Source organism: Engystomops pustulosus, chromosome 1 (assembly GCF_040894005.1).
Source record: "Engystomops pustulosus chromosome 1, aEngPut4.maternal, whole genome shotgun sequence".
NCBI lineage: Eukaryota > Metazoa > Chordata > Amphibia > Anura > Leptodactylidae > Engystomops > Engystomops pustulosus.
The window spans coordinates 233991549-234019287 of NC_092411.1; the positions used below are offsets into that span (position 1 = coordinate 233991549).

Below are 27739 nucleotides of genomic sequence, written 5' to 3' on the forward strand. Positions count from 1 at the left end.
ACTGTAGAAGAACGTTTTAGACATTATAGTGGTTGAGTAATTTATGTGGGAAGTTACATTTGACACAAGAAATGTAATGTTTTGCAATTTGTTTACGCAAAGTCAAAAGACTCAACTTTGTATTGACTTTTTTAACAGCTCTATAATGTTCACACTTTACACAGTTCCATATTGGAGTGACATTTGATAAAGGTAAAAAAGCAATGTGCAATAAATTCATCATCAGGCACCAACTAAAATTCCTGTGATTAACATGTCAACAAACCATTCCGTTTGTGATGAAGGAGAAAGGAGGGTACCAGGTGGGGATTTCACAGTAGCCAGGTCATATATATATGATAGAGAAAAAAATTAGGCATTTCTGTTCTTACAGTATGCACGAGGAAACAAATTTTAACTAACAGAATAAAATGGAGCCAAGAAGAGATAAAACATAACACCAAGACAGCGGGCAAGATGCTTTATTTGCTTGCTAGTCTTATAATCCCTTTTTTTCTCAGTTTGATCATGTACATTTCCAAAATGACTTTCTTCTACTATATGTAATGTTATGTTTGGGGTTTACAAAAGAAATGCTGAGAATTGCTGTACTAGTGAAATTTCTAAGACAAAGAAAAGAATTCCATAAGTAAAAGTATTTATTACCAGTGTCTGTCATCCAGGTGCTGGTATGAATCTTTTCTCTAGCAAGTAGCTGTTTCAACAAGCCCAGGCGGAGTTACATCACTTCCTAAGAACACAAATGAATATATCTCCTTAGCTCTGATGAGAAAAAGTTCACAGATAAATTCAAAGGAAACAGGAAATGTTGAAGTTCCTTTGAGAAAGAGTAAAGACAAATTGAATATAGAAGCGGAGAAGATCATACATCAGGTAGGGAAAGTGATCTGCAATAAGTGCCAGCTTTTCCTTTGCTCCAAGGCTTTATTTTGGCTTTTTTCACTTTGTATTCATTTTGTCATTGTTTACTCTGATGACTTGTTTTAAAGATCCTGTAAGTACAGTGACTCGCCCTCCTGACTGCATTCACACGTGGAAGGATAATTTCCTGTACACAAATAGAAGACATATTATTACATTATTACTCTCTTGTCATTTTACATTTTCAGAATATTTCACTAGTTGGGCATGTAGTACCGGGAGCTACTGGTAAAGGGCAGAGTAAAGCTGCTTTATGATGTTACATATTATTAATGACATTACATACAATACTTTATATATTGTAATCCATATTGATAAGTCCATATATGCTTATCTCCTGTATTATTCCCCTAGGAAATAGTTTAAACTATATTAGCCCCTTCCAGACGAAGGACTTTGTAAGGCACAGGTCTGGGTAACTTCCCGACTTGTGCCGTACTATGACGTCCTGCTTCTGGCACCATGGCACGAGCGGAGCCGGTGCCAGAAGCTGCGGGTGCCAGAAGATGACACAGCTGACACCCGCCGGTAAGACCCGTGATCAGAGATTCCTCTGATCGCAGGTGTTAACCTCTTACACACTGTGATCAAGCATGACCACGTTGTGTAAGGAGCTTACGCTTATCGGGGTATCTGATCCTCTGATGGTAGCCCCGTTGTCCGACAAGAGCCCCAGAGCTGTGCAATGTTTTCTGAAAGCCGGGCCCTGCTTCCTGACAGGACTTGGCTCTAATTTACTGAGCAGACGCAACATGCATTGTGGATTGCATAACACAGTTGAGCTTGAACAAGAGAACGCTTGTTCAAGCCAACTGTTCAAAAAAAATGTATATATAAAAACAATAAAGTTTTTCAACAAAAATAAATAATTAAAAGTGAAAGTCCCCTAACCCCAACAGTTCCCATACACATCTAATAAAGTACAAAACCAGCAAAGAGATTCTTTGTACAGCAGAGATATTTTGAAGGGGGGGGGGGGGGGGCACAGGTAAACTTTTAGCTGCGGTCATTAGGGCCCATAGGGGATCATCTATATTCAGTCCCTGGTTAATGAAAGGGTTGAAGTGGTTACAAAAGATAAGGATATTTTGGATACTCGCATAAGTTTTTATATTATAATACAGAAGTCTACAAAAATATGGCTCACTTCTATTACCAGTACTTTTAGAGGTCATGAAAAGTGCTGAGGAAGTTGGTTGGCTAACAAATTCTATGGGGGAGGCGATTATTGTGGTACTGCCTAAACCGGATAAGAACCCAATGCTGCCAGAGTCCTATAGACCCATATCACTATTATGCCACAATGTTAAACTTATAGCAAAGGTCCTGGCCAATAGGCAGATTGCAATTATCCTGGATTTGGTGCATAGTGACCAAACAGGCTTTATGCCTGGGAAAGCCACATTGACTTATTAGGATAAATATTACGATAATATTAGGAGATTCTTTTTGCATCTGCAGATGCAACAGAAGGAGTGAGGACCAGGGCGGTTCTTTCACTCAATGCCGCTAAGGCATTCAATAGCGTTGAATGGCCTTTCCTTTGGGAAGTTATGCAGAAGAGATTTGGAAGGGGTTATTTGTGGTGGGTTCACGATGTGTAGAAATCCTAGGGCTCGTATTAGGGCCAACCTAATACCTTTTCATCTTAAAAGACAGTCTATACAGGGCTGCTAGTTGTCCCCTTTCCTCTTGGCAATAGAACCCCTGGCCTGCTTGGTCTGTTCTGCTAGTCTTATAAAGAGTTTCAGATACTTGTGGATAGAGGAGCACAAAGCGCTTTATGCAGATGATATGCCGCTTTTCTTGCGTCCTCTCTTCCAGTGGTGATAGCGTCCTCTCTTCCAGTGGTGATAGACTTCTTGGTATCTTATGGTCGGTATTCTGGTTCAATTATAAACTGGCACAAATTGATCTTATTGCCTATAGATCCTATTGCAGAGGTCCCAGTAAAAGTTTTTGCTAATATGCAGAAACTTTTTAGGTCCTTGATTGGGGCAAAAACCAGGCTAGAATAATACTAATGTTATGTTATAGATGGCAATATTAAAACAAATGAGATTTTCTCTATATTAGTTTTTCTTCTTGTAAAAATGTCTAAAAACAATATAAATGGTATCACTGTAATCGTACTGATCTCTAGAATAAAGATAACACATTATTTATAAGGTACAATGAACAGCCCTAAAATAAAAAAAGCAAAGTCTCAAAACCAGAATTGTAGATTTTATTTTCCTCAATACATTAAAGAGTTAAGAAAATCTTTCCAAAATGGTGGAGATCAATAGGCACTTCCTTTCCTCCTTCTGCTGTTATAGAGCTGGTCTCAAATGCTGTTGATCAATTAACCAAGGTATTAGATTAGCAGCACCTTAGGCTATAGTCACACTGACGTATGGGGGACGTATATACGGCCGCCGTATATACGGCCGATATACGTCCCCCATAGGCAGCAATGGGCGCAAGGCACCCTACGGGAGCGGTACGGTGCCGCACATGTTCCGTACCGTTCCGTACCCGGAAAAAGATAGGACCTGTCCTATCTTTATCCGTAGTACGGCGCCGTGCGCCATAGGTTGCTATGGAGAGGGGCGGGGGTGAGCTGCGCTCACCTCCTCCTCCTCTCCCCGTACACTGCCGTTGCCCGCTACGGTACGGTACGGGCGGGCAACGGCAGTGTGAATATAGCCTTACTGTTACTTACCTGAGTTTCAATGTAAGAATGTCATATGCTATTATCATGTGTTATTTATACAGGACCAGCATTTTTATGTTGTGATAAATAAACCATGTCCTTTTTTATGACTACTGTATACTAAAGAGTACTGTATATTATACATTTATTGCATTTTATTATCCATGGTTTATTTGTAAGTATCTACAATATGACAGTTGTCTTGGCAGGAAAAGTTTTAAACCAGTAGGTCAAATGTGTTAAAATAATACAGGAAAACACAACATTGTTGCCAGGAAATACATATGAGATAGCATGAAATGTCAAATTTGATGTAGAAGTTTTGAATGCAACAGAACAAATGGACTACAAACAAGCTTTATTATCTAGTATCAGAGATACAGTGAATATGGAAAATATTAAGACCCCTATACATTTTTCACTCTTTGTTTCATTACAGCCAATTGGTAAGAGCAAGAAAAAGAAAAAAAAGTTAACTTTTTTGCTCATTGATGCAAAAAAAATTAATTGAAGATTTTTTTGTTAATTGATTAAACAAAAAAAACTAAAATATCACATGGTATTAAGTATTCAGACACTTTGCTGTCACACTCATATTTAACTCACATGCTGTCCTTTTCCTTCTGATCCTTCTTGAGATGCTTATAATCCTTCATTGGATTCCATCTGTATTTAAATAAACTGATTGAACTTGATTACTAAAGGCACACACCTGTCTATATAAGACCTAACAGCGCACGCATGTCAGAGCGCTCAAAGTTCCTAGTGGCCTTCATAATCCTTAAATGGGCGACATTAACTTTGGGATGACCTTAACTTTTCCTTGATCGGGCCGTCCAGACAAACTAAGCAATTGGAGAAGAGCCTTGGTGAGAGAGGTAAAGAAGAAACCCAAGATCACTGTGGCTGAGCTCCAGAAATGCAGTAGGGAGATGGAAGAAAGTTCCACAAAGTCACTGCAGTCCTCCACCAGTTGGGGCTTTATGGCAGAGTCTGCCGACGGAAGCCTCTCCTCAGTGCAAGACATATGATAGTCACATACAGTGTGCAAAAAACACATGAAGGACTCCCAGACTATAAAAAATACGATTCTTTTGTCTAATGAGATGAAGATTGAACTGGTTGGTGTTAATTCTGAGAGGTATGTGTGGAGAAATACAATTCCAAATACAATTCCAGTAGTGAAACTTGGTGGTGGCAGCCTGATGCTATGGGGGGAGGGGGGGGGGGGGTTTAAGCTGCAGGACATGATGTCTGGTTGCAATTGAAGGAAGAATTAATGGGGCCATGTACAGAGTTATCCTGGATGAAAATCTCCCAGAGTGTTCTGGAAGCACCTTTTGACTGGACCAAACTTTGACCTTCCAACAAGACAATGACTCTAAGCACACAGCTAAAATAACAAAGCAGTGGTTTCAGAACAACTGTGACCATGGTTTACTGGTCCAGCCAGAGCCCTGACCTTAACCCAATTGAGCATCACTGAAGAGACTTGAAAATGGCTTCCATCAATGTTCACCATCCAACTTGAGGGCACTGGAGAGGATCTGCAAGGAAGAGGCAGAGAATTCCCAAATTCAGGTGTGAAAAACTTGCATCATTCCCAAGAAGACTCCTCGCTGCACTAGCTCAAAAGCGGCTTTTACTCAATACTGGGGAAAGGATCTGAATACTTATGACCATGTGGTATTTCAGTTTTCCTTGTTTAATAAATTAGCAAAATGATCTACATTAGTTTTTTTTTCTGTCAAAATGGGGGTGCAGAGTGTACATTAATGAGCAAAAAAACACCACTTTTTTGATCTTACCAATTGGCTACAATGATACAAATAGCAAAAAAAGTTAAAGGGCTCTGAATACTTTCTATACCCACTGTATATAATAACTGTATAATCACTGGGGTTCAACTACTGTTACCATCCCCAGTCATGAGAGTAAGGGTTTTCTGGGGGAGATTTAAAAACTGTTGGAGAAACCATATAAATGTACCACTCCCTGCCAGTTTTGGCTACCGCGGTCCTGCACATCACTATGGGCATTTTAGGGCAGATAAAGGGCCCGTCACATATCCAATGGAGGCTATAATAGAAAACTCTGCCAGTTCCGTTCTGAGCTAAAGTACGGAACTGGCGGAATTTGTGCCCATAATTACTAAGAGGCTCTTAATAAATATGGCCTCTTAATAAATATGGCCACAGGACTACTGGTGGGGGAAATTTTAAGACTGGTGTTCTAAACATCAGTCTTAATGAATTCCCTTCTCAGTATCTGAGATAGTGGTGATTTTTTACAGTAGTAGCTGTAATGTTGGCAATACATTTATTGCAACACTGCAACAGGTGGCCAAGTAGGAAGTAAGAGGTTACTACATATATAGTGGTGAAAAGTTATAGTTGGTGCACACTGTAGAAACACAAAAATAGAAACGGGAGGCCATAGAACAAACAAAAAGTGTTTAGATCTTTTTGCAAGATTAGCAATACATCTTAAATAACCAATTGGCAGAATAAAAATAAGAGGTTACAGGGGTTTGCCCTATAAAATATACAGAACTGCAGAAATTACATCCCTCTGACAGTTCAGCAAACAACTTCTGTCTACACAATATTTGTCAACCCTTTCCGAAAACTAGATTATGAAAACATGAAATAGTTTTGGTCATATTGAGTTTTCAAGTCCCAACTACCACTTTCCAAAATGGGGACAGAGCAGAGTGGTTTGGGTAAATGTATTACGGTTGATAAAATTTTGTACTAAATGTATGTTTAAACTGCTAAAGAATTTGCTTAATTTATGACAACTTGTCTATGAGCAGCTAATATAGGAGTGAAGGGGTAAAAGCAAATCAGTACATTTTTTTGGATTCGCCGAGTTTTTTGTAAATGTATTTAATTTGACTGTTTACTTTGTAGATGGAAGAGACTACTACCCAGGATCACATGCAAACCCATGAGACATATCCTGCATCTACAACTCTAGGAGACCTTACCACATTTAATAGCTTCAATGACACAAACAGTGAAGTCACTGAACCATGTGGGGTATTTTGTTCAGACGTGACTAGTATCCTCATATATGCATCTCCTGCCATCATTCTTGTTCTAGTGATACCCATCATCATTTTAATTGTACAGCGCAAAAGAAGAAAAAAATACCAAGAAGGTAAAATATTTAAAGCACATATCTTTATTCGTTCACTTTAAAAGATTACATGGGAGCTACAGCTGTAGTTATGGCATCTGTCCATGCCACAAAGCACAGATTAAACTGCTACTAGATTCATCCTCTGTGTTCATGTTACCCAAGACAGTGCGAGGGATGGGTGATAACACCTCGGCAATCAAATATTGATCAATATAAATTCCTAAAAAAACTTATATTAAATATTGAGACAAAAAATAAGATTCTGAGTGAGAACGCCATACCATAGGTATAAATAATGGAGGATGGTGTGAAATAAAATCTTTATTCCAGAACATGTGTGTGTTTTTGGTGTTACATATAGCTTTATGGAATTAGGTGAAGAGGATCGAATGCTCATAGTATCAGTCAATTTTCACAAAAAAACAAGAAATAAAAGGCAATAAGAGAGAAAGTGTGTTCTTAGATAGTTCTGCATAGAGAAGGGTTAAAAACATAAATATTAGTTGATATTATCCCTTCTCAAAATGTAGTAACATATAAAGTGAATATTTCCATTATCTTTGAGGTGCAGCAGCTCCTGTGTGCAGCAAATTCTCCCTGCCGCCTGATGGCTAAGAATCTGGAGGAGTGGGGTACACTTCAGAGGGCTGTATCTCTGGCTCTGTGACACATAGAACCTCACTTCTTTTTTTTTCCTATGAAAGAAGAGAGTGTCCTCTTTTATATGAATCTAAAGTTGTGTCTCTTAGTGTCAGGAAAATAGAGATATTAACTGTTAAAATGCTTTTGGGAGTGATTTTTATTGATAAAAATGGCACCTGATATTCTCACTTTAAGCCTGAATATCTTTGGATCCATGGCACCTAGAAACAAAATTCAAGATTCATTTGGGCAATTGCCCACTTTGCCTACCCATAGCGTCAGTCCTGCTCACAGGTGACTTCATTCCTAAAAATATCCCACTTATATATTATCAAAGTGTCCCCCAGTGTGGCACAGCCCTGCACTAAACCGGTTTGACTTTGGATTAATCCTAAAGATGTTAACCAAGTGTTTCCCTGAGTTTTACCCTTTTTCACCTATAAGAACATCTAGCATTTGTGGCAGCTTTCCACATTTCCAACTTTCTAGTAGTAGCCTCAGTATCGGTAAGAGCTGACCGAATTGGGAAATTAACACTGGCAACTGTTTGTGGCACCTAAGGAACAGAGATGGAAGATAGCAAGGGATCAGGCACAAGAAATAACAATCCAGAAGACCTTACAGGCTTAACATAAGGACAGACAAAACAAGTAAAAATGCAGGTCACAAAGAACAGACAAAAGAACAGAATACAACTAGGAGAGAAAAAACAGCTAACGTGGCATGTCACAGAAGTGAAGAAACAGGACAAAACCAGAATAGACAAAACAGTAACTGTAAAATTTATAAATATTTTTTCTATAGCTGCATTACCTGAAAACGAACATTTTTCCAATATACAATGATTACCTTATTGCAGCTGTTTGCCTGGTATTGCTCAGCTTTCTGCCCTGCATTCTCATTTCCAAGAAAAATTTGTGGAGTGAGACAGGAGATGCAGGCAAACAAAGGGTGATGGGTGACTATGTATTGCGCCTGTTTTGTTTCTGCCCAGTAGAATCAGCTCCTTCCGGTCTGCTCTGTCCTGTCTGCGGTCTTTCCTCATGTTCCCACATACAGTCCACTTCCTCCCATGCAGCTGCTGAGTTTAAAAGAATAATCTAGTATGTACAGAATATCATCCATAAACCTGCTCTGCAAACCACCTCCATCTCTCTACAAGGCTATAGTCAGGTTAGTGAAGAGAAATAGTCAGATACACAGGATGAAAACTATTTACTTCTGTGTACTCCCCATCCCCCATTGTCCTCGAAGTAAGGCAGGTTAATTGCATCCATAGTTCATAACCCAGTCCAATAGGTGCCAGACCCAGCTTTTCACCCCTGTCCCGCCATCCCGGGCAGTTGGGAGATTGTTCCGGACTGCCCCGCTTTGTTTGGCCTCCTCCTGGTCCTGTACACTACAGCTGCAGAGCAACCGAGGCATTGGAACTAAGAGGAGGGGATTCAGCTTCCTGCAGCCTCCATAACAAGACGAGTTAAAAAAATTCCGGATACAGGCCAAAATAGGCAACAACCTCTTTATTGCCACTATCTTACTAATCTATAAATTTTATTTATTGCTTAAAATACAACAAACTGATAATTAAAAATGATTGTCTGGGCATCTTATACATTTTATACAGTAAATACACACTCATCCCTCAGTTGCTTTGGGTTGTTTTGCTTTTAAAGTGGACCTTTTTCCACTGCCATCCACTCCACGCTTAAAAACTATTAAATGCTGAAAGTAATTTTTTCTTTACTCTTTGTAGATATGCCAGCTGATCAAGATTTAAAAAGGTAAATTTATATATACCGTACAAGGCTACCTGTACACTGCTGTATGCTCGCCCAGGCGTAGCGCGGGCGAGCATCCCTCCACTCTCCATAGTGATGCATAGCGCCGAGCCATACATACAGGGAAAGATAGAGCATGCACACGTGTATGCTCACCGCACCACTTTCGAGAGCCGTCTATGGGGACATATATCTGACGGATATACGGACCCATAATGGGAGTGTGAAAAGAGTGTGTACTAAGAGTATGTACTGATTGTTAACACTGCTGATTTTAGCAATCCACCCTCCTGGGATTGTTCCCTTGGTTTAGATATGGGTCTTTGTGGCTTTCTGTAATCTATCTATTCCTACTGTACAGTTTAACAGCTACTAGAGCTGACTAATCCATAATAATAATTCCTTTATTTATACAGAGATTACGTCAGTATCCATACACTTCTTTTGCATTAGGAAGTGTAAAGATCTGATAAATTCAACCTTTTTTTTTTACATGTGAGGCTGACGGGGGATGTTATTTTTTTCTTTTAAATGCAAAAGATCTTTTATGTCTTAATAACAGAAAAGCTATTTTGTACTTCTTTCCCAGTCCTATCTTTGAAGAGGACACTCCATCAGTAATGGAAATTGAGATGGATGATCTTGACAAATGGATGAGCAACATGAAGAACAGTGAGTATTTCATGCCCATTTCTTTATCTTTATGCTAGGAAATTGCACAGTTTATCTCAGCAGCTCAAGCAGATACACGTAGATATGTTTTTTCTGTGTGTGCCTCATGATTGCATGTTTTATATCACTCATCTCTATAGGGGCCTCTAATGTTACTTCAGTTACATCGCATATTAGCATGCTGGGAACAGGTTCACTGCTTTTTCTGTCTCAAATGATCTCATATAAATCATATCCAGTAAGAATATGTGAGGGAAAAAGGGATGATTTTCTCCATTATCTTATCAGAATAAATTATTGTGTCCCATTACGATACTATTTGATATTGTATTAACATTGTAAAGTATATGATAGTTTTTTTAACAAAAGACGACACCAATAACGCCTGTATTATAACCACCTTGTGGTTAACGTACCCCCGGGCCATTGTTTGCGGCAATGGTGTCATCAGTGTGTGAGATCTGCTCACAGGCGAATGACAGGAGAAAAAATCCTGAACCGCAAGCATGGGCAGGGATAGAAACTGCTCTGTGTTTTGGGGCTTGGGCTGACGGCTCATTAACGGGGCTATGTAAAGCACCACTATGCTTTACATATATGAGCCCATACAAATACATGTAGATCTCTATTTAAAGGACACCTGTCATCAGGTCTCTGCCACTAGTCCTGTCACTACTACCTGTTGGAGCAGCTCACAAGGATCCCATCCCAGCCTTTATCAAGTCATTTCATACATTAATCATTGTAAAATCCTCATTTCTTTATTATGTAAATGAGGCTGGTCACATGGTCAGAGGCAGTGATGTCACTACTGTTACCCTGCTCACCCTGCTCATGTCTGTGTGTAATGTATAGTAAAGCATTGCTGGTGTGTGTGCTGCATCTGCTGACATGCTGCATCAACCTAATACACAGAGACACCGACATCAGCTACACAAGTACCTGACATGTTCTGCTATAACATGGCTGCAGCCTGGAGCTGTTGTATCTCTCCTATACACACACAGGCTGCAGGGGGCGTGGCCACGAGCAAGCACATGTAGCAGCCATCACAGCATTACACAGGCTGTCAGTCAAGAACTGGGGGTGTGGCTGTACCGCCCATTCATGAATAAGCTGGACAGCTTGAATATGCTAATGACTCATTGGACATTTCACAGGTCATTTGCATACAGCTTTAGGACCTCATTGCTTAGGTTTACAGGCATTTAGAGGGACAATGAAGGGATAGAGGCAATGTTCTCTAATGGCAGTTTATGAAAATCTATTTAGATTAGAGGGGTTATTTTGCATGATGGGTTCTCTTTAAACAAAGAATAGCAAACATCCTAAAACCACTTTCATTTTGCTAACTTACTGATCTCTTTCTAAGTCCCCTCTATTGGGACTATTAACTTATGTATCTTCCTCCCTGTTAACTGAACTCCAAAAATATATATGTGGATAAATTCACTTAAAACTTAATCCACTGAAGAAATATAAGGGACAGTGGAGGTAGTTGACACCAGCACTGGCATCCAAAGACCTCCTCAGAGACCTATATTCTTTGAAGTAGAGATCGGTTCATTAGAGAGACTCTTTCTCTCTTCCACCTTGTTATCTATCTGTTCCACCCAGACTGTTTGGGTTGTCCCAGGAGTTGATTATCGAGCCCTGTCTGTTGGTATGGAAGTGGTACCCTTTACCAAGGGGTTGGGAGGGTAGGAAATGTGAAGGGGATTGTTATTTTTTATCTCCTCCTACTTCAGATTCTCTGCACAGAAACTATGCACACAAATCATACAATGTTTTAGTTCTATGGAAATGTATTACATTTAAGGGACAAGGCAATTTGGGTGCCTTAGGCAGACAAGAAAAATTCCCTGCCCCTTCCCTCACCCAGTCACACTGTATAATCGAAGCAAAAGAGTGGTGAAATTAGGCCCAGTTCTAGACAGCAGTAAATATAGCGCAAATAAGGAATATATAAAAGCATGACCGGCGCATTGCATGAATATAAAGGTGCAACCAATGAATTGTATAAAGAAGTGTGATCAGCACTTTACATGACTATTTGTAATGGCCCACAGTCATTGGTTGGATCTTTGGAAATTTCCCCAGAGTGGAAATCTATAAATAATCCCTCTGGCTGGATTTCTACAGATTTCTGTCAGTCTTGCAAGTCAGTCTAAATGAGAATGTCTGCAGAGACAGCAACCCTGCAGCTGGATCTACTTAAAAAATGTATTTGATTAGTGTTTGTATATTTCCTTTCAAAAAACAATTTAAAAAGTTTGAAAGTATGGTTAAAACTTGAGTTATCCTTTTCCATTGTTGACCATTGTAGGCAAGAATAATGGGAAAGCACATGGACAGCAACCAAAAGATAATATTAACTATAAGCTTTTTGATTCTTATGGAGTGTATAATCATCCTTTCTGCTTACTCTAACCCAGCCTAGGCAGTGGCCAGTAACTGGTCGACAATCCCTCCCTATGCCAAAACACATAGATCTAAGAGAAAACAGAAAAAAACTGATAAAAATGGTCGCAAGTGTCGGATTACAAAAAAAAGAGCAAGGAGTACAAAATAACAAAAAAGTTTGAGTAGTTTGAACAAGAGCCAAGGATCAGGACATCAGGAAAACAATGATCAGAGTAATGAGCAATGAGGAGCGAAGTAGGAAGAACTCTATAACCAGCAACCCAGGAGGGTGGGTAGGACTCTTATATGAACTCAAAGCCTTGGCCTTAATAGTGATTGGATCATAACTCAGATAATACTACAGGAAAGAGACAGATGTAATTCTCAGCAGACCAAAGAGCATGGGAAGCATGGACACTGCAGTTCAAACAGACACAAAGGTACAATAAGCCTTCTCAGCCAGATATCACAGACATGACGCCGACACAAGTGTTACTGGGTGTCCAGCAATGCTTGTGTGTAGAACGTATTCAATCAAGATTTGTGAAATAATCTGAAATGGTGCCTCCAAACAAAGACTCCATTGAAGATGTACACCAAGCAAAACAAAAAATGTATAATAAAATTGGAAAAAAAGGAAAGATTTTGATCTGTTGATGCAATAAAAGGCTGAATACAAAGCATACTTTCCATATTAATAGTTCTAAAATAACATACTGAACTACTTTATACTGTGTTCTGTATTTGCAGGTTGTCGCTTGTCGATCCTCGAAGAAGAAGACAAATTCCCCACAAGGTAAGGAATGCTTTCTTCATGTTTCCACTAGGTGGCTGTAACTAAAGGATGATGTGAAATAGTAATGTGGCTAGAAGAATTTCATACTGTATATTATGACCAACTCAAAGGATAAGCCCCTTCCTTTAGGTAGGACGACATTTTATTTTAAGATTATGATGAATACTGAAACTGCTAAAGGCAAATAACTGAAAATTTTTATCACAATTATTTCTTTCTATTAATAGAAAAAAAGCATTTTAACACACAAAAAATCTGTCAACAAATTTGCCACAATTCTACATTACTGAAGATTATTTCAGCACAATGGGGGAGATTCCGTTTTTTTGCATACACATCCTCAAATAATTGCAAAATACTAGCAAACCACCATGGGCATGCCAAGTGGGCATGGAGGGGCATGAAGGGGGCACGGCTTGCGATGGAATGGGTCGGTGTGGGGCATTCTTTTCCCGCACCTGTCCACTATTTCTGGCCTATGAACACATAGGACTGAATGTTTGCAGATTATAGTGCAATTCTATGCCAGGCCCTGCACACCTACACCAGATTCCTGCCAGATACATGAGGAGGCTGGAGGTTTGCACAGGAGGGGTGGGACCTTCATCATATGCATGACCATTGGTGTATGATAAATGCCCCCCTATAATTTTAAATTGTTGGAGGGGAGAGTCATTCCGATTATCGTTCTCAGACCTAGCCATCATGATCATATGCTTTCTCGGGCCACAAAAAATGGTCTGCACATTTGTCAATGAGCCCAATAAAGACTGCCCTAGCCACAACAAGCACAGACAGGAGTAGGGCATGCTTTGAGGTTTGCAACTCCAGAAGTTGGCACACACATAGGCCCACGGAAACCACAATTGTGTGCGGGAGCGGATGATTTTTTTCTGTGTGTTATCCATTCTCCATAACACACAGAAAAAGTCAACGTACATGTTAATTTTTTTATATCACTTCCTTCGATAGGGGACATAATTCTTTAGGTGATTGCTTTTGTAAGATAATATATTAGGAAGCTGTGAGCAGGTACTCTTCGGTTTTATAATTTTGTTAAAATTATTTCCCTTATGGCTCATACAACAAAAAGGAAATACTGTTTCCCAGTTCAACACTCCCGTGTTTTGCAGAAGAGCACCCATAGATGACATTGTAACATAATTATATCTGCTATGAGGCATATTATTAACAACAATGCCTTATTTTTTACATGGTGTGGGACAGTCTTGCTTTTTGTGAGTAGTTAGTCAAGGGTGTCCCTGTACAGTCCCAACTGGCTAACTACTCACACATTATTTAGACAAAATAAGTAACTGCTTGAAACAAAGTTATAAGAAAAGATGATCCAGAATGTTTATATTATGGAAAATGCCGTTTTTTGCAGGAAAGTAGGTTTAATGTCTAGATGAGAACAATTATAGAATATGACCTGCTTCTGGGCTTCTTATGCCTATATAATCAATCACATTTTTCAGTAAGCTTCAACATTATGATACATATTCTTCATGAAAATTAATGTCCACAAGGAATTGAGGATAGGCGATAATATCTTCATTATCCTTGCAAATATCTAATCTCCCAATAAAGTGTGAAGGAAGACAATGGGGCAGATTTATCAAGCAGTCTGAAAGTCAGAATATTTCCAATTGCCCATGGCAACCAATCACAGCTCCCCTTTAAAATATTCATGAGCACTGGTGAAATGAAAGCTGAGCTGTGATTGGTTGCCATGGGCAACTGGAAATATTCTGACTTTCAGACTGCTTGATAAATCTGCCCCAATGTCCGGTCCAATATTGTAACACTTTCTTTAGAAAGCACTTGTCACATTTTAAAAAAACAGCAGCCGAGAGCCTGGCACCCACAATGTATTTCTAGCCAATTTCCAAACCTCCTGCCTCCTCCATGGGATTCATTAAAGACAAAATCAATCCTTCCATCTAGAGCGCACCCCTGTTGCTAGGCAATTATTTTATAAAGATTGCTGGAGCACAGGCCGGCGCACAGTCAATTGCATCCTATACAGTATCCTTCCATTAGCTTTGTGCTGCTTTGTGCAGAAATGCCAATAAGAGCACGGCGTCTCCAATGCAAGCAGCGTTTACACTTGTTTTCAACATCGACTGTATGTACAGAATATTTCTTCAGTAAAATCCCATATACTGACAGCACGTTCAGCGATACATCTTCCACAAGAAGATGCAATCCACACTAGGCAGTCTTGTTTAATGGTCCAAGTAGATCCGTAGTCTATGGTACAGCTCAGTTCATTCAGATCAATATTTTAATAGAAACTTCTGATTGATGTGTTGCTGGACTTTGGCAGAAGATTAGCTGTAGGTAATAGAGTATAAAATACATCCGGAGTATGAAGGTCATCTGTCACTTATGCTGCAGTAGCTGCACCTCTATCACTATTCCTTTGATTATGAAAGTATTACAGAAGTATGGGGAAATATATATACCATGAGCAGTGGCATAACTAGAAGCTGATGGGCCCCAGTGCAAAGTCTGTGCCGGGCCCCCGACTATAATGTATGTTTTATAGTAATAGTCTTCTCATATGGGAAAGTGACACCATAAGGGCTCCCTTAACCTCTTGGGCCCTGGTGCGACCACAACCTCTGCACCCCCTCAAGTTACGCCCCTGACTATGAGAAGGAAGTGCCAGGAATTATCTCTCCATATCATATTTTTGGCAAATGAGTGGGAACAAAAAGATAAATTATAATGTAAAGATAACTGTACAAACATATATATAATCAGGTTAACGTAATATGTGCAGCACTTTATTATACGGGTTGGCCACTTTACCTCATGTTTTTTGTAATATGTGTATAAGGATATCAGGTAATGTACCAATATATATCTATTAAATGTTCAGCACCACTTCCCTGAAATATAAAATAAAACCTCCTGGTTCAGATATAGCTCTTTACCTCATTCTTGCACCCATTTTATCGAAAAAAAATGGCAGCTGATAAGGTAAAAGACATTTCTGGACCCATTTACTTTACTTTACATTTCATTAGATGGAAATTATCTAATTTCCTGTTCCTTACACATTACAGAAACAGTAAGTAAAGTGGACAACACCTTTAGGGTTATTATCATATACTGTAAAATTTGGCAAAATGTGATCTATAATGTATTATTTATAGTACTGTCTCTATGTAAACGGGAAAGTAGCCTGACTGAAATTCACTTGTGATATCACAGCACAACTTGCAGCAAGAAACAAAACCCTGATGTCATAAGAGCTGAAAAGAACTACTTCTGATGTCACAGCAACAGGCTCCCACATGGTATTTTACTCAAGGCAATTTCAAAGTTATTTGCCCAACAATATATAAATGAAATATTGTGTTGTTAATTTATAATATATTTAGTTATGCCTTAAAAATTATACTGTTGCCCCATAAAAAGTATTATTTACTGAGAAGCTGAATAAAAGATATACAGTATTCCATCATTTATTGACTGTATTTATAGTGTTCAACTGCCCTTTGAATGTATTAGAATATATGTGGTGTACCCAAATACACCTGAATCGTGCCCCACTTGCCCCTGAATAAATTTGGAATAAATACATATATATTCTGACCCCTCAAGTAAGCCACAATGCCCCTAAATTAATGAGAATATTTTAAAGCACCCCTACCCCAATTTGGCACTCCCATGATCCCACAGTACATTTACTTTCATCCTGGTATTCTGCCTTGGCCTCCAGTGTCATAACAAGGGTTATGTGCTGAGGTCAGGGATCTCTGCAGCACCTCCTTCACAAGGGTTATGTGCTGAGGTAAGGCATCCCTGCAGCACCTCCTTCACAAGGGTTATGTGCTGAGGTAAGGGATCTCTGCAGCACCTCCTTCACAAGGGTTATGTGCTGAGGTCAGGGATCTCTGCAGCACCTCCTTCACAAGGGTTATGTGCTGAGGTCAGGGATCTCTGCAGCACCTCCTTCACAAGGGTTATGTGCTGAGGTAAGGCATCCCTGCAGCACCTCCTTCACAAGGGTTATGTGCTGAGGTAAGGGATCTCTGCAGCACCTCCTTCACAAGGGTTATGTGCTGAGGTCAGGGATCTCTGCAGCACCTCCTTCACAAGGGTTATGTGCTGAGGTCAGGGATCTCTGCAGCACCTCCTTCACAAGGGTTATGTGCTGAGGTAAGGCATCCCTGCAGCACCTCCTTCACAAAGGTTATGTGCTGAGGTCAGGGATCTCTGCAGCACCTCCTTCACAAGGGTTATGTGCTGAGGTCAGGGATCTCTGCAGCACCTCCTTCACAAGGGTTATGTGCTGAGGTCAGGGATCTCTGCAGCATCTCCTTCACAAGGGTTATGTGCTGAGGTCAGGGATCTCTGCAGCACCTCCTTCACAAGGCTTATGTGTTGAGGTAAGGGATCTCTGCAGCACCTCCTTCACAAGGGTTATGTGCTGAGGTAAGGCATCCCTGCAGCACCTCCTTCACAAGGGTTATGTGCTGACGTCAGGGATCTCTGCAGCACCTCCTTCACAAGGGTTATGTGCTGAGGTCAGGGATCTCTGCAGCACCTCCTTCACAAGGCTTATGTGTTGAGGTAAGGGATCTCTGCAGCACCTCCTTCACAAGGGTTATGTGCTGAGGTAAGGGATCTCTGCAGCACCTCCTTCACAAGGGTTATGTGCTGAGGTCAGGGATCTCTGCAGCACCTCCTTCACAAGGGTTATGTGCTGAGGTCAGGGATCTCTGCAGCACCTCCTTCACAAGGCTTATGTGTTGAGGTAAGGGATCTCTGCAGCACCTCCTTCACAAGGGTTATGTGCTGAGGTCAGGGATCTCTGCAGCACCTCTTTCACAAGGGTTATGTGCTGAGGTAAGGGATCTCTGCAGCACCTCCTTCACAAGGGTTATGTGCTGAGGTAAGGCATCCCTGCAGCACCTCCTTCACAAGGGTTATGTGCTGAGGTCAGGGATCTCTGCAGCACCTCCTTCACAAGGGTTATGTGCTGAGGTCAGGGATCTCTGCAGCACCTCCTTCACAAGGCTTATGTGTTGAGGTAAGGGATCTCTGCAGCACCTCCTTCACAAGGGTTATGTGCTGAGGTCAGGGATCTCTGCAGCACCTCTTTCACAAGGGTTATGTGCTGAGGTCAGGGATCTCTGCAGCACCTCTTTCACAAGGGTTATGTGCTGAGGTAAGGGATCTCTGCAGCACCTCTTTCACAAGGGTTATGTGCTGAGGTAAGGGATCTCTGCAGCACCTCCTTCACAAGGGTTATGTGCTGAGGTAAGGGATCTCTGCAGCACCTCTTTCACAAGGGTTATGTGCTGAGGTAAGGGATCTCTGCAGCACCTCCTTCACAAGGGTTATGTGCTGAGGTAAGGGATCTCTGCAGCACCTCCTTCACAAGGGTTATGTGCTGAGGTAAGGGATCTCTGCAGCACCTCTTTCACAAGGGTTGTGCGCTGAGGTAAGGGATCTCTGCAGCACCTCTTTCAACCATTTGTATCTATATCTAAAAAAAACATGGATACATGATTCTTGTGGCAGTGGTACGTACACTAGAGCATCCTTATTGTAGTATGTCAACCTGACAGGAAATACTATAGTGAGAAGCTCACATTTGCAACCCATTTAAATGGAACCTGTCATAAGAAAGGTAATTTTTACATAATGACAGGTGCCAATAACCTTTGGTATGTTGATTTCAAAAATGTGTTTTTCATGCACAGGGTCAGACTGGGTTGCCTGGAATCCACCAGAGAAATTGATTCACATTACCTACATTGTAAGAGTCCAAAATCAGGGAATTTTTAGGTAGTGGTGGGGAGGCAGTGAAATAACTATACAGAAATTCTCCTTTCCTCTCATTTCCACTACATGGCTTTTGTACGCAGTAGTGTCTGTAGTAACCATATGGGGGATGTTATAAGAGTTACCCCTGGTTTCATGGGCTTCCTGCTGGGGGCCGGACTGTGGTCAGGAATGTAAGTGTGAGCTCCAATAGGTGATATGTCTGATTTAGGTCCAGAAGTGCTGATGACTTCTCCCTATCATGACTTATGGTTGTGGAATTTTCCACCAATTGATGCCTTCAGCTCCCAGCAGCACAGCTCCTAAATAATATCTATCCACCACAACACAACTGACTACACTATGCCCCTCACATATATCAAACACCCCCCAATAAAGATTCCACGTTGTGCCCCCTGAATATATCCAATATTACACTGCAACCCCTGAATATATTTCAAAATATACTATAACCCATAAAAAAATAATAATATTGTACTCCGGACTCCCCTGTCCTCCTCCTGCAGACTTGCCTGTCCTCCTCCTCCAGACCTCTCTGTCCTCCTCCCTTCAGACCCCTCTGTTCTCCTCCTCCTGGCCTCTCTGTCCTCCTCCTCCAGACCCCTCTGGACTCCTCCCCCAGACCCCTTTGGACTCCTCCCCCAGACCCCTCTGTCCTCCTCCCCTCAGACCCCTCTGTCTCCTCCTCCACACTCCAGACTCTTTCCTATTTCCTCCTCCCTTCAGATCCCATTTTCCTCCCCTTGCAGACCTTTTTGTCCTCAACCTCCAGAATCCTCTGTCCTCCCTCCAGGCCCCTCTTTCCCTTTACAGGCTTCGCTGTCATTCTTTAGGCCTCTCTGTCATCCCGTCAGGCCCTATGTCCTCCTTTCAGGAACCTCTGTCCTCTTCTAGCCCCCTAAGTCCTTTACTCTCCTCTGAGAGGACGGTGGATTCTCCTGCTGCAGGGGCAGGATGCGCGGCCGCATGATGTCATCATCAAATGGACGCCCATCCTTGGTCAAAGTGCAACATGCGCCTAGGAAGCGTCCTTGCCACGCACTGTGACTGTCAATGATCGCACTCAGTACAGTAATAGTACACGAGTGGCTGGTGCTGCTACTATTACTAGAACTGGCAGAGGCCTTCTATGTGGACAGATGCCCCTGCCACAGAGCTAGTGAGGAAGATGGGAAGAGAAGATGACTTGTGTCATATGAACTCCAGCTGCCCCGCTTCCAGGGATTTACCACATGCTGCTGGAGCCAGGTAATGTTGAAGAAATGATTAAAAAGCACTGGAGTTATTCAGATGTAGGCATATTTGAAATCAACATGCCAGAGGCTATTGGAACCTGTCATCATGTGAAAAATTACCTTACTGATGACAGGTTCCCTTTAAGCACTCAGTAATATGTGACAGCTATATTATATCTATGATTTTCTTAATCATATCTCATTGAAATGTACCTGATGATGCAGTCATCCTTAACATAATCAGGCATAAAAATCTAATCAGTGTATTACTAAGAGCACCAAGCTCTAATTTAAGCCTTGTGCCTGGATTTAGATACAAGTGTATTATCTAGTTTCAAACATGAAGAAAGATTCAGCAACACTATTCCCCACTATTAGATTCAGCATTTCTGATTAACCAGCTTCTCTGTACTAAATGATAGATACTTGTACAAGATACAAACCCAGGCAGGAACTACAGATTGAATGTAGTCCATTAGGAAGATATACTTATGTAACCTTGTTGTCTAGCCGCAAGGTCATTGTGCTGATGGAAATAGCTTTGCTTACAAGAAAGCCACATAACTGATTAAAATAGAACAAATGTGTTTTATACATGGAAGTTTCAACAATAGAAAGATAATTTATACCTTTAAATAGCTGACCACGGATCTAAAGACAAAATAATGCATTGTGATTATTAATTAAATTATTGATATTATTAAATAATATGTTTTTTATTTAAACACCACTATTACGCTTTCAAAAAAGTAATTTTATTTTTCATTAACTAAAATATAATTCCTATCATTGGAAATATCATTTCCTCGATCCACACAGTCAATAAAAGTTACAGCTGGACTACCCCTAGGTAAATACACTATTCCCACATAAATTAGATAATAATAATTTTTTATTTATATAGCGCACACAGATTACGCAGCGCTGCACAAAGCATGTCAAATTAGTCCCTGGGGCTCACAATCTAAACCTAACAGTATGTTTTGGAGTGTGGGAGGAAACCGGAGTACCCGGAGGAAACCCACGCAAACACGGAGAGAACACACAAACTCTTTGCAGATGTTGACCTGGGTGGGATTCGAACCCAGGACCCCAGTGCTAATAATACTTTTTGGATAATCCCACTAAAATCAAACGGCACATTTACTAAAAACAGAATCCAGAAACCCTTGGAGATCAGCGGAGAAAGCTGCTGATGGTTATATATAAGTCTCTTGTATCAGGCATGACAGGGAAAATGTTGTTTTAAGTGCTTACCAGAGCTAGGGTCTAATTACACTGGCTATTATCTCTGTCATTGGAAATTGACCTAATTTACCACTACCAGTATGTTGTCAAGCAGATTTACACCTTCCAGATCATGTTTCTTTCATGGATCATCGTGGTGGCATCATCCAGAAAATGTGCTTTAAAGTGAGATGTAAATTTGTTGTATAAAGTCACAGAGGTGGAGAGTTTAGCACTGAAGTCATGCTTTCCCCAACTCTTCTGTGCTGATTGACATCATTCACCAAACCTCTGGAGAGCTGTTGACACCCGATTGTCAATTATAGCAATGATCTGGCAGGGAGAGCTTGACTCCAAAGATAATTTTATAGATGATACCATCACACTGGGTCATGAATGAGACATGATCTGGAAGGTGTTTATCTCTTTGACAACATACTGGTTGTGGTTAAAGGAAACCTACCAGTTAGAATGGCAGGGGTAAGCTGTAAGTACCAAGCACCAGCTCAGGGTGAGCTGGTGCCGGTACTTACTTTCGTTAGTGTTATAAACCGCGGTATCGCGGTTTTAACACTTTTTAAACTCTAGACCAGAACAGGCTTCGGCGCTGCGTGCGCACGATCGTGCGCGCGCCTACATAGGAAATAGCGGAGATGTTGCGCGTGCACGGTCGCGCGCAGCGCTGAAGCCTCTCCTGCTCTAAATTTTAAAAAGTGTTAAAACCGCAATACCGCAGTTTATAACACTAACGAAAGTAAGTACCGGCACCAGCTCACCCTGAGCTAGTGCTCGGTACTTACAGCTTACCCCTGCCATTCTAAATGGTAGGTTTCCTAAGGGTGGCCTAAATTAGGAAAACCATCTGTAATATTCTATAGACAAAGAAAAAGCTGTCTGCTCCCAGTTTGGAATTTCTTTAGCTCTTGATGGAGTTTAGTATGTAAGCATTATAGATTAAGATCTTTGTAAAAGATTGATTTTAATAAATAATGGCAAGTATACAATGCAGAGAACAGCAGCCAGTAGTAGAGTTGCAAAACTAATGCTATCCCTATGACATATAGCAGGTTGTGGCATATCATTTCATTAATTTCAAATTATAATTTCTTTATTACTGTCATAGGATAAGAATGCATATGTGACTGTATTCATACTGGGAACTGCACAGATTCCCATAAACATATGGACAAGGCCAGTGGCGTAACTAGAAGCTGATGTGCCCCAGTGCAAAGTCTGTGCCAGGCCCCCGACTATAATGTATGGTTTATAGTACTAGTCTTCTCATATGGGAAAGTGATACCATAAGGGCCCACTAAACCTCTTGGGCCCAGGAGCGATCACAACCTCTGCTCCCCCTAAAGTTACGCCCCTGGACAGGCACCATTCTTAATACTAATACTTAAGACAGTTCTTAATACTAACAACTGCATACACAGAATTCCATTAATCAACTATATGCCTATTTTTCCTATGATTTAGATGTGATGTTCCAATGGCATGTTACAATTACATCAATGATGTGACAAGGCCTGACACACATTTACATGATCTTTAACAAGATCTACCTGTCTACTTGTTTTGCAGAGAGATACCTGATACCTTCTGATTAAGTGAAACTTCCATCTCTTTACCCGGCTAGTGAATACCTGGCGAAGATCTGACATCTCTGAAATCACCTGTTTTACATGTTATTGCAGTTTTTAAGTTGGGAATATGTTTACATCATACATAATATAAACCACGGTAATAATTAATATAGAAGACCAGTAACCAAATGCAAATGCAAGAAAATGTACATAGAGAAAATTGAAAAACTGACACCGGTCCAGCTACAGCCATGAGGAATTGTCCCTAGAAAGACCTGATACACCATGAGCTATCATATATCATAATTTAGTGACAAGTGTTCAAGAAACTGTAAAAAGTGGAAAGAGTATAGTATTCACTGCGGAGAATGATCTGATAGAAATGATACAGATGCTAGGGGACTAGTGTCTAATAGCCATAGCTTACCTTTAATTTCAGCTCCAGATCATAAATCCTCTGAGACTATGGCAGTGACAGAAGGCTTTAAGTTGTCTACTCTGACCAGAGGCCACATACTATAATAATGTAATCCCTTGTCCCCTGTATATAAATCCTGCTAAATGATTTCATACACTTCTCACTATTTTCTCATCTTTCAAACCACCATAGACCCTGACAACCTTTACAAAGCTGTTACAGAGCTGTACAGATGTAGTTCTGGCTAGTAATTGGCACCATGGCTCTATGGCTTGTACAGATAATTCAATGTTAACCAAGTGTATCCATTCTCCACATCCCCAAATGTGTTGTCTCCCTTGTCTTTCCATACTATTGTTATCTGCAGCAGGAATTCTGATGGTTGCGGTCAGACATAAAGGGCAGCTACTTACATTATCAGTATGTATGAGTCATATTTGTTAGGGTTCACTATGTAATGACTAGTCGCTTTAACTCTGTGAACCAGACACAGTAAGTATTTCCAGATTTTTATTTTTCTCAAGCTCATGTTGTTAGGAAAAACTCACGACTGGAATACTGTACACAAAGCAAACTACCACACTAGTCTGAGTGCAGGCTCACAGAACGGAGCAAGAGGCGAACTTACCCTGCACTAATCTACAAACCAGACCCTACCAAGGCAGAAACCCCTTTGAAGGTAGGGAGCCTCTGCCGCAGGAACCTCCTAACTACCCTGCACGGCCCTGGGAGGTGAGAGGAACCCAAATAGGTCTGTCAGCCACAGTGAGGTGGTATGGACAGAAAACTGCAGCGTGGGCGTTAGGACAGTATTCAGACAGAAGGAAAAAACTGGACGAACAATGATGAAACAAGCGGGATTCAAGACAGCATAAGAAACTAAGGCAGACGCAAGAAAAGACAACAAAAGATGTACAGACACTGAATATAGAAGAGTCAGCAGAACTGCCGGGTCACGCCAGAGGGTACGTCAAGGTCAAAACTGCTAGACAAGGAAAAGAAACCTAACTGGTGAATACAATACCAGGGTGAAGCAACAACGCTAAGGGGGCACAGGAGACCAGGAATCCAGCTAGGCTGTGAGTTCCCGAAGGACAATCAGTGGCACAGGTGGAAGGTCCAGATCCAATTTATGCAGCCTGAGATCCGCCCCCAGAATCCCATAGGAGCAGGCTGATACAGAAGACAGACAGCCGTAACTTCCCTAAAGCTCATGCGTCCTGGATGCCCGCTGCCCCGAGCGTGCAACAGGGGTAACTCGGTGCAGACAGGGCGCGGAGCCAGCATGGAGACGTGCAGAAACTCGGGGAAGACCATTTCATTGTCAGCATGGAGGGTGGAAGGACAGGCAGACACGGTGCCCCTTCCAGCGAATCTGAAACATGTACTTGAATTGTCTTATCTAGATTGTGACCCTTGTTGTGACACCGTACAGAAACAACATCCTTCATATGCCACTTCTTTCTCAGTAGCTTATCATACAGAATCCCTATTACAGTCCCTATCTGTTTTCAAGAATCAATACACATACTAGAGGGGTATGTGTCACAGCCTAGGCTATATTCACACACATGTGTGCCCGCTGTACTGTAGCACGTCGGGCATGTGTTTGGCGCAGGGGAAAGGAAGAGGGGGTGAGTCCCCAACGGCCATCTGAATGCAGCCTTTTAGGGTATATTTTGCTGTAGCATCTTAGGATGTACTTGTGTTAGGATGTTCTTGTGTTAGTCATTGGGTATTTGAAGTTTGTGCTGAAATAGTTACAAAGTAATACTCTGTCTTCTCCTAAACCTATACCATTCCTGTTCAGTTCCCACGGTTATTGGTCCTCCTCCTTCTTTTCCTGACTACTACCCATTTTATCCATTATGGATTCGTCATTGGCTTCATCTGCCTCTTCGTTTATAGAAGTGACTGGCCTTAGTAACCACTGTTACCTGCTAACCTAAAGAAATCTGTCAGATGTGATTTAGTTCTTTATTTCGGAATACTGGTTTGGGCTATGTATCCTTACTGTGATTTGCACATGAGGTCATTTGTACAGTAAAATTTAGTCCAATGACATGCACTTTACTGGTCAAAACATAAAAAAGTTTTCTAAATTAAAGCCATGATCAACAAAACCCCCTATTTCCTCATAGAGGGAGGCATCACAAATCTGCCTCTTATGAGAATGGATTGCTTATTGTGGACTTCTTGAGTTTTATAAGACTAAGGTTACTGGCACAGGAACCCTGGCCTATTGTTTGCAACAGGGGAAAAGACAGCCCGAGCTGCAATTTATTGCAACTTGGGCAGTCCACTCATACTTGGTACCATGGGATCCAAGTCTTTGAGCCCATTTAGAGACATGGGTACATGTGGCATTTCCTGAAATAACGGCTAGGACACATCCAAAAAAACTGCCTTGTGCAGGTGCCTAAGAATCACTGTTATAAATAGTGTAAGTGGTTAAGAGGATGTTAGGAACACTGAGAGACACTATGATATACTAACATGCAGATAAAAAGTAGTGATCAGAACTTGAATATTGTTGTTAAAAAATTTTTTATAAGAAATAAAATAAAACATATATTCATGTTATTGTGTACTGTGTAATATACCGATTTTAAATATATCTGATTATCGCTTTAAAAGCCGTGAAAAAATTGTGACCTTTTAGAGCTGTAAAAGTGGTTTACTTTGTATATCCTGAAAGATTTGTGTAAAATGATTAAAATAAATGTATTTTACAGTGTGAATTTTTATTATATTTAGCATATTACTATTTCATCTATCATTTATAAGAAGTTTTGCCATACAATTCACATAAAACTTGCCAAAAATGATGTCACTCAGCATGACCGACAAAACTATACAATGTGACACAAAAAGACAATGTGAGACCTGCTGTGCTGAAGCTTAGACTGTTACTGCTACACAGATCTTTCTCATTACAGTATTATGGTTTGACAAATTAGGTAGAAAATGTGTTTGGCTCATTCCTTTGCTGCTGGCAGTGACAAATGACATCCTATATGCTACAAGCCTGCACACGTCATCTACTTAAGGTATGATCCATTGCTCCTTTGATGCAGTACATGAATTTCTTCTTTACCCAGTGCTGATAATGTGTTTGTTTATAGCAGGGGGAAAAAAGTATTATCTGATAAATGTCTTTGTCAGATTCATCCCCATGCTTCTATTCGAGTCATCATGAAGATGTCACAATCTCTTGTACAAAACATTTTGTCTCATAGAACATGGAATGAGAACAATATTATAATAAATGGTATAAAGGGAGACGTGACAAATTATATCATCTCTATCAGCTTCTCCTGGTGCTTAGCTATTAAATGAAGCTTTTGCTAGCGGAATGGGTTAGACAAGGTGATACATTTGACAAGTCTCTAGTCAAGGTATTGGGGAATGCAAGATAAGGTGCACCATGTTGACTCTAACAAGCACTTTTGTCAGAGGCCTCCACTTGCTTTGAACATTCCTAAAAGTATTCCCAAGGGACCCAGTCCTATTTGGGTCATAGGAGTCATAGATTTGTTATCATTTTTATTTGGCAATTCTAAGTAAAGAATGTCCCAAGAAATAAAAAACAAAAGTATCATACTGTTAACAGTAAAACATTAAGAAGAAAGGAACAATAACTTTTAACCATATTGACTTTTTATTGGATTTTAACCCTTTGCCATTGCAGCTAGTTTTCAATTCTCTGACAGAGCCGCATTTTTCAAATATGACATAGAACACTTTAACGTACCCAGGCGATTTAGAGATTGTGCTATTGTGACACATTGGGGCACATTTACTAAGGGTCCGCCGGAGGCATTTCCGTCGGGTTTCGCGATTTTTTTCCGATTTGCCCTGGGTTTTTGGCGCACGAGATTGGATTGTGGCGCATGGGCGCCGGCTTGCATGCGACACAAATCCGGGGGCGTGGACGTCGGACAACGATCTTAGTGAATTGCGGCACACCCAAATCTTCGGCGGACATTCTGGATCGGCGGCGTCAACAGGACGGGAAAGTAGATGTGCCCCATTGTACTTTATATTAGTAGTAAATTGATAGAAAAAAAATAAACAGGAATTTATGAAAAAGTTTTATTCTTACAGACAGTCTTAGCACCAAAATTAGTTCCTAAGTAGCTAAGGATAAAAAAAAAGCTTGGTTAGCGAATCACGGATAGTGTGCTGGCCAAATTTCACAGACTGAACTCTGTACTAGTTACAGGTCATGCATCATACTTATATATAATACAAAGAATCCCTGCAACAAACTACAACCCATTCTCAGCTCATTGTTCTGTCTATAAAATCCAGCCACCACATGGGTCAGGATTTATGGACTGTGAATATTCTATATAAAATATAAAAAAAAAACCTGTGGCAAATGTCAGATTCAAATTTTCAACTTTTTAATAAA

General features: G+C 40.7%; 1 protein-coding gene across 2 annotated transcripts; it reads left to right on the forward strand.

The window, feature by feature from the left end:
* Positions 1 to 718: 718 nt before the first annotated feature.
* On the forward strand, positions 719 to 26036 carry TMEM154 (transmembrane protein 154). 2 transcript variants are annotated; one of them, XM_072121233.1, is made up of 7 exons: positions 719 to 873; positions 6529 to 6778; positions 9156 to 9183; positions 9770 to 9852; positions 13006 to 13051; positions 16274 to 16359; positions 22903 to 26036. In XM_072121233.1, the coding sequence occupies exons 1-6, from the start codon at positions 766 to 768 to the stop codon at positions 16332 to 16334; spliced, it is 576 nt and encodes a 191-aa protein (XP_071977334.1). In that variant the 5' UTR covers positions 719 to 765; the 3' UTR covers positions 16335 to 16359; positions 22903 to 26036. The 2 variants fall into 2 exon arrangements, with proteins under 2 accessions (XP_071977334.1, XP_071977325.1); XM_072121224.1 differs by lacking the exon at positions 22903 to 26036 and having other exon boundaries at positions 16274 to 16526.
* The last annotated feature ends 1703 nt before the right edge of the window (positions 26037 to 27739 follow it).